The sequence below is a fragment of the Lactuca serriola genome, chromosome 4 (genome assembly GCF_051521515.1).
Source record: "Lactuca serriola cultivar US96UC23 chromosome 4, Lser_US96UC23_V15, whole genome shotgun sequence".
Classification (NCBI taxonomy): domain Eukaryota; kingdom Viridiplantae; phylum Streptophyta; class Magnoliopsida; order Asterales; family Asteraceae; genus Lactuca; species Lactuca serriola.
Window position 1 is genome coordinate 222151875 of NC_136411.1, and position 8424 is coordinate 222160298.

General features: G+C 36.2%; 1 protein-coding gene across 1 annotated transcript; it reads right to left on the bottom strand.

Annotated features, from left to right (window-relative positions):
- Positions 1-954: 954 nt before the first annotated feature.
- On the bottom strand, positions 955-1730 carry LOC145099197 (uncharacterized). Its single transcript, XM_079036789.1, has 3 exons — positions 1475-1730; positions 1101-1396; positions 955-987 (listed from the first exon to the last, which is right to left on the bottom strand). The coding sequence occupies exons 1-3, from the start codon at positions 1728-1730 to the stop codon at positions 955-957; spliced, it is 585 nt and encodes a 194-aa protein (XP_078892915.1).
- Between the last annotated feature and the right edge of the window lie 6694 nt (positions 1731-8424).

Genomic DNA, 8424 nt, shown 5'->3' on the forward strand with positions numbered 1-8424 from the left:
GATTTATAATTCTTAGGGGGTGTTGGGCCATTTTTGGAAAGTTGATTTGAAGGAGATATTAAAATGAGGTGGATTCGATAAGCATGCCAATTCCAAGGGACTAATTGTGAAAAAAACCAAATCCTTATGTCTTGTTCAGGGAGCAGCGATCAAAGAAAACTTATCATCTTTCATCTCGTTTCTGGCCCTGAAATGACCAAATATTCGAAAGCAAATTGGTTTAATTCCGCAGATGTCTTCCCTTGGACATATAGATCAAGCACTCTCTTCTTTAGGCTGAAAATATTGTAAGCACATCGAGGGTTCATCTTGACTTGCATAGCAAGGGTTTCTGATGTTTTGTTTATGTGATGTTCGAATCAAGCCATATTTTAGGTATATATCCTCCCCACTTCGTTCGTAATAGCTATTTGGTCCCATCCCTGGGGTTGTGGTGGCTGGAAGAGCCTCCAACAACCCTCTATAGCCGAGAAAAAGGGCTATCATGAGATTTTTCTTTATAAGCTTCTTGCTGTCGATTTTATTAAGTTTTGACCCTATGATATTCCCAAATGATGTCTTATGGTTCTCATATCACTTTAGATCTTATGGACGCTTCTAGAGCTTGGTTTTAAAAATCAATGCTTTAGACGGCTTAAAGCGATAAGCACTCATAAGAAAACCAAAATCCCTTTTAAATCAGTATTGCACTCAGATTCCTTAACTCACCGCTTAAATCGGTGCTTTAGTTAGATAACTAGGCTCATAAGCACCTGATGCGTGAGCCACATCTCTCTAAGCAAGATCTTCACCAACAAATACTATATCGTCATCATTCTCCTCCTTAAGTCTTCCCATCAACCACTCGATACTTTCATCAATCTTTTGTAAATGAATAGGATCCTTGTCCATATCTTTAATTCGACGGTCGAAGCCATAATTGAATTTAACAAACAGCATGTCATTTAATCTAGACTATGCCAATCTATTTCGTTTCTTCGTATGAAGCTACAAGAATAAAAATAATTAAAGTAAGAAAAACCATGAAAATAAATAAAATAAGAAAAAACATATTATCATTTAGGAAAACAATTTTTTGAAAATAGATACAAAAAACTTACGTGTTGCAAAACACTCCAGTTTATATGATAACTTGTAGCACTACAAGTTAGACTGAGAACCCATATGGCAAACATTTTAACATTAGGCGCCGAAGATCCATATGATGTCCACCAATCAGCTATTAATTTTTTACGTAGTCCTTTTGTTTTCCTATGCCTAATAGCCATGGGATGACTGAATAGTCCTTCTGTATTCTTGTATTTATCTACCTCTGCAGAGATCTTGTCTTGAGCTTCCTGGTCAGGAACAACTCTCATAATGCAACCATATAACCCTTGTTCCACATCTTCACAATCTACCCCAACAATATCCTTATAAAATATCCTCGAGTTTAAATAATGTCATGTGCCATGTAGACGTTTATGTAGTTAACATTCCCACCTTTGATCAATGATTTGAAAAGCTATCTTGTAGTCATCAGCATTCGAAAAACTATCACAAATAGCTTGTTTAGCCCTATCCATAGCTGCATAAATGTAGCCCATTGCTAGATACTTTTCTCCATCAACTAACCTAAGAAATTTGACTAGAGGGTCGGTTAACTTGAGTGCATACAAAACATTCCTCCAAAATGAATCTTGCATAAAGTAGGTTTTTACTTTTTTGCAATCAGATCTTTGTTGGACCATTTTGCCTTTTCCCACTCTGCAGAAATCACAATATTCTTCAAGTTGTTTCTTTTTTGTGGACTTGCGAAAGTGTGACAAAAGATATGGAAAATCTAGTTACAGCTGGCCTATGCAAGTTTCTTGTTTTGTGAACTTTCTCATCATGTTCACAATAGGAACATGAGTATATATATAGCAAATTGATAACATCGCCTTTTTATTGTAATTTTCACATTAAGAACCTTTTTCCAGTGTCTTACAACATCAAATCCAATTAATGAGCAGCACATTGTGTCCAATAAAGATGCTCTCTTTTGGCTTCCAACAACTTCCCAACAAATTTATAGACTGAAAATTAGAATTTAGAAATTATAATACATTAACAAATAGAACATAATATTACCATGCATATACAAGTTATAACTATTACCTGCCTTTACATATGTTGAAGCATTATCAGTTACAACTTGTACTACATTTTGTTCTCCAACTTCCTCCACCGTCTTATCCAAAACATGAAATAACAAATCTGCATCCTTGGATACATCCAAAACATCGATTGACATGACAAACACCGAACCCTTTACAGAGTTTACCATTCTTGTTCATGCTCGATAATCTAGATTTTCACATCCTGTACTTCATCCCTAAGCAAAAGGAATCATAACTTAGACATTCTTAGTGGCTTCAGACCAGGCCCAAACTGTCCAATAGCTTCAACAATGACTTTGAATCTATCATATGTCATGATATTGTAAGGAATGGCTGCACCAATAAAGTATATACCAATTAGTAAATATAAATTGTTATTAAATAAAGTCAACAAGGAATCAAAGATAAATTATACCTGCATCGTAAAACCATCTCGCAATGTCACGACAAACTTTATCCCTGAGATCCTTTTGTCATACTTCATTGATTGTTTGTTGTCTCCCTCATTTCCCACTTTTGACAATTTCTTGTGGATTAGGGGTGTAGTATGTGTCCATAGGGCCTTTTTGCCTTGGTTTTTTTGGATGGGGAATTTTCCTACTACTGCGTATTTCAACAGCATCTTACTCATCAACATCATATTCATCGGGTTCATGCATCTGGAATCGTGCTTGTTCCATTTGCTGTTGACCTTTTAAATTTTGTTTCTTTTCCATGTATGCTTTTAGTTCTTCTTGTACATGTCCCGTACAAATTGGACACTTCTTTACATCCTTATAACCACCAATGATATGATGTTTGAGGCAAAGTACACCTCCCTCTCACCACTTGTCCAGAGAAATTAGATGTAAAGTTGTTTTTATTAGTTGGATCATGTACCCCTTTTCACTAAACCGGGTCATCTGATCCACACTTTGTAGAACTTATTTTGTAAAATAACATTATATCATTATAGATTAGTATTATTTGTTTCAACTTTCTATACATGCTAACATGCAATCAAGTAAGCAACATGGCATATTAATAGTTAAGTTCAAAGGAACATTTCATAATTTAACTTATCAGCTGATCAAGACATCATATGATTAACATTTAATGATTTAATAACTATGAACAAACTTGTAACATTAAGATTATCCAATATGATACAACAATAAAAAAAATAACATAACAGATGTCAGTTATGAATAACTGATTATGTTACTAACATCAGAACAATAAAGAAAAAGTAAGTATATGAAACTTGAAAGATCATTAAAGTCGTTATATTTAGTATTCATTATTCAAAATTACAATAAAATAGTTATTAACATAAAAAATCGAACATGTAACTTGTTTTGATCTTGAATGTTGATTAACTTAATTTCAACCATCATGTTCAAAGGAGAGGGAGGGCAGGATGCTGAAGATGGATATGGAGAAGAAGAAACGTTTTCCCGCCTACTAATGTTGTCATTGTCGTGCGACGTACGAATTCTCATTTTAATAAACCTACAACCTATGTGTCTAATTAAAAATACACTAAACCTGGCCCAACTAATTAAATAAGCTCAATATACCTAAAGCGAGATTAATCGCTGCTTCTCAATATTTTTCATAGATCGATGGAGTGTGTGTGGCTAACTGGCACGTTGATTGGGTGACTATAACATTGAGGGCGCCATGTATATTTGCATGGTTATTCACACCCTATTTTGTGATTCTCGGCATCCCAGTCACAAACGAGGGGCATATCGAGATTTAAACATGCTATTGAAAAGTTTAATGAATCTCAAAAGATCTAGGAGTTTTTAATACTTTTAAACGTAATCTCCATTTCATTTTTCATGGTGGAAAATTAGTGAATCATCATTCACTTACCTTCAAATTATTTGCACGTTAGATTACGGCATCCCTCTTCTAATTTTTGAGAAATGGTGTTGGATCCTACCCCTAATTTCTGATTTGGGTGTTTAATTGGGGATTCATTTCTAATGAAACTTGTCTCTTTTTTATTTCGGATGTTTAATGTCAACAACATTGCTTCTGGCTTAAAGTCCTCTGGATCGTTCTCACTCATGCACTTGTGTGGGAGAGTGTGTTGGATAAGGTGTCTAAGTCCATAACTATTTCTGGTATGTACTTGACCCGACCCGGCATGGTCCATTTGGGTTGCATGGCACCATGCAATTGGATAGACTAAATGAGAGAAATAACACTTGGAGATTATTAATATATTATAAGTTCTAATATATTAATAATATTATTTGATTAGTTTGATCAATAATTAATTTAGAATTAATTAAGTGGTCAAAAGAGAACTAATTAAATATATGGGTTGATTATGTAAATCATCCATATCTTGTATAGTGGGCTAAGAGGCTCCATGGATTATCAAGTTGGGTTCTACCCATAGGATGCTCCATGGATGCTCCATGGGAGTTACAAACCCATGGGTCATGGAAATGAAGAGTCATGACACATTAGGGTATACATGGTGTAACCCTAGATGTGTCAACACTATATAAGAGTCCCATTCTCCACAAAATTGGCTACACAAGGTTTCAAGGAACACAAGCAACAACAAGGTAAGTTATTCTATCTATTATTCAAGTTAAAATTGTTCCCCATGTATGCTAGATAGGAATATAACCTTGGAAATCCAACTTAGCATGATAATTAGACAAACATAGATCCAAGGTTATTAGGGTTGCATGTACACTTAGGAAGTGTTAGAATGCTCAAAACCCATCAGTGGTATCAGAGCCTAGGCTTGTTTGTTTGTTATTTGTGCTTAAAAGTTGAACAAAGTCGAAAATTCTGCTGTCTGACTGATGGACTCGGCGAGTCCATAGGGAGGACTCGTCGAGTTCATGTGTATCTTCAACCTACTCGGCGAGTAGGTTTATGCACTCGGCGAGTAGGGTCGACAGAGTGCAGAATTTCGACTTGAGTTGCTGGAAATGGATTAGAATCATTACCCTAAAATGTTTTGGTACTTGAAAACTTGTTTTAGAAGGTGTAATGTCTTTTCTAACTCATTTACAACAACTAGTTATCAAAATTACAAAGATTAAATGTGATTTTGATTCTTGAAAGTGTTCATATTCATATTCTTGATTCTTATGATGTTTAGATGATCATAGGAATTATTTGTAACCTATGTGGTAGATTAATTCATGATCATAATGTGTTTTAATGGATTCCATAACTTGTCCTCAAGTTATGGAAAACCAAAAGTCTCTTGGATTAAAAACCATTAAAAGAACACAAGAGTTAGGAAAAATGAAAAGTCCTCATTTTATTACTCTATTAAACTCATAAGTTACAAGAAATGAAAAGTTTTGAAAGTTTACAAAACTTGCCCTCAAGTTTTGGAACAAGTAAAGTTAAGTTAAAACTTTAGTTCCAACCCTTAGAATTTTAAAAGTTAAAATTCAACCCTTATACTTATATTATTATGATTTAATAATTATATATATATATATATATATATATATATGTATGTATAAGAACAAAGTCGTCTTACCACTAGTAGGCCTCATTCACGAAGCCGGTTTATAAGGTGGGTATAAGGTTGTTGCCTATAAAATGGTGACTTAATGGGTGTCCACTCTCACCCACCGCTTGCTTGATCGGTGGAGGGTCGTTAGCCGAACGGGTAAGACAAGGACTTACAAATTCTCATTCAAAGTATGATGAATATTATAAAGTAACTAAATGTTTTAGTAAATTCCCAATCTTAGTTACTTTAGGAAAAATGTGAATAAGGTGCTATTCCATGAAATTACACTTTACACTTTGATTAAGTCGTTGGTGGAGCGTGTGTGGTTAACCGGCACACTAACTTGGACTTAACAAGGTAGGTAAAGGGTGACTTAGGGTTTATTATAGTATCGATCGAGCGTGTGTGGTTAACCGGCACATCGATTGAGTGATAAACTTTAAGGGTACTAAGTGATTTGCATGGTTACTTCACACCTCGTCTTGTGATCCTCGGTATCCCAGTCACAAAACTTGGAGGGCACACTCGAGATTGAAACATGCCTTTGAAAAGTTCATTGAATCTCAAAGAATCTAGGAATTTCTAAGAACCATTCAAAAACCTAATACTAAAATATTGCGGTTTCGTGGTGGAAATTGGTGAATCGTCATTCACCTACCTTTCAAATATGATATAGCTTAGATTACGGCATATCTCTTCTAAGTTATATTATATTGTGATTGGATCCTAGCCTTAATATTACATTTGGGTGTTTTATTAAGGACTCTCTTATATCTAAACTAATCTTGTCCTCTTTTCTTCAGATGTCTTTCAACAATGCTTCTGGCTCTAATCCTAATGGCTTCTTTACCCTTATGAACTTGTGTGGGAAAGTCACCTTTGATGGATCCAACTTCAATGAGTGGATCAGAAACATCAGGATGATTACCCGCTACGAGGACAAAGAATATGTCCTTGACAAGGAGCTTAAGGAGATTGATGAGTCCACTGCAACTCCTCAGGAGATCGCTGAATTTCGGGCACATGAAAGGGATGCTACGAAAGTGGCTTGCATCATGATGGCCACGATGACAGCGGAACTCCAAAAGTCTTATGAGGATTTCTACCCTTATGAAATGCACCAAGATTTGATGGAAAGATACCATCAAAGTGCACGACAAGAGAGGTATGAAATCATTTGCTCCATGATAACAACCATGATGAAGGACGGGGAATCCGTCACGAGCCACATGAAGAAAATGCAAAGGTATGTGGATCGTTTGCTGAAGCTTAATGTGAACTTCCCGGAGGATCTTGCAATAGATATTATTTTGCATTCCTTACCATCGTGTTATGATCAATTCCGCATGACATATCACATGAACAAGGAAGAAGTCACCCTCAGCAAACTTCAAGGACTTCTCAAGACCGCAGAATCAGGTCTTAAGGGGAAGTCGGTTGCTATCACTCCTACTCAAAACTCTACTCCGGTTTTGGCAATCGGGAAAAGTCAAGGGAGGAAGAGAAAGAGCTCTTCTAAGGGTACCAAGGTTCGCACCCTTGATGGCTCTTCTTCAAGTGGAACCAAGAAAGGTTTCATTACTCCTTCTTCTGACCCAAAAGAGGCTGAATGCTTCTATTGCCATGAAAAATCTCATTGGAAGCGGAACTGCCAAAAATACCAGCAAGATGTGAAGGATGGGAAAGTTAAACCCAACCATGTAGGTATTTACACTATCATTTCTAATAACTCACCCCATTCTAATTCTTGGGTCCTTGATACCGGGTGTGGTATTCATATTTGTTGTGACTTGCAGGGACTAAGAAGAAGTGAGGATGTGCAGCAAGGAAGGATAAACTTGATCATGGGGAATAGGAAAGCTATACCTGTTACCAAGATTGGAGTTTATACTTTATCGCTAAGTAGTGGGTTTAGTTTAGATTTGAATAAGTGTTGTTACTCGCCAGGAATGGCAACAAATATTATTTCCTTTCATGCTTTGTACAAACAAGGGTTTACCTTTTCATTTAATAATGAAGTTGGTTCTATTGATGCTTTCTTTAATAATGTTCTTTATTTTAAAGCATTACCTTGTGATGGTGTGTATGAAGCTGTATCTGTTGTAGATAACTTAGGAAATAATGTTTTGTGTATTGATTCTACTAATAATAACTTGGATAAAGCATCATTATGGCATTGTCGCCTTGGACATATAAGCAAGAAACGCATAGGCCAACTCCAAAAGGATGGAGTCTTGGAGTCGTTTGACCTTAAGTCAGATGATAGTTGCGAATCATGCTTACTTGGAAAAATGACAAAGTCACCCTTCACAGGCTCGTGTGAAAGGGGTAAAGGTTTGTTGGACCTTATACACACGGATGTGTGTGGACCATTCAAACATGCCACAAGGAATGCTAATCGTTATTACTTGACTTTTACTGATGATTACAGTAGATATGGATATGTCTACTTGATCAAGCATAAGTTAGAGACTTTCGAAAGGTTTAAGGAATTTAAACAGGAAGTCGAGAATCAATTGGGCAGGAACATTAAGATGCTTCGATCCGATCGAGGAGGTGAGTATCTTAGTTCAGAGTTCCTCGACTATCTAAGGGAATGTGGGATATTCTCACAATTGACACCTCCCAGGACACCACACTTCAATGGTGTGGCTGAGAGGCGTAATCGAACCTTGTTAGATATGGTTCGTTCCATAATGAGTCGAGCTACGCTACCAATCTCATTCTGGGGGTATGCCTTAGAGACTGTCGCCCATATTCTTAATCTAGTCCCTACAAAGAAAGTTGCCAAAACTCCTC

Bases quoted from the DNA above. Each gene is read 5' to 3' on its own strand.
- LOC145099197 (XM_079036789.1), bottom strand. From the start codon at position 1,730: ATGGTCCAACAAAGATCTGATTGCAAAAAAGTAAAAACCTACTTTATG. The intron at 1,397-1,474 runs GTTAACTACATA...TTGTTGGGGTAG, and splicing joins CATTGATCAAAGGTGGGAAT to ATTGTGAAGATGTGGAACAA. The intron at 988-1,100 runs GTAAGTTTTTTG...TTATTCTTGTAG, and splicing joins ACTGGAGTGTTTTGCAACAC to CTTCATACGAAGAAACGAAA.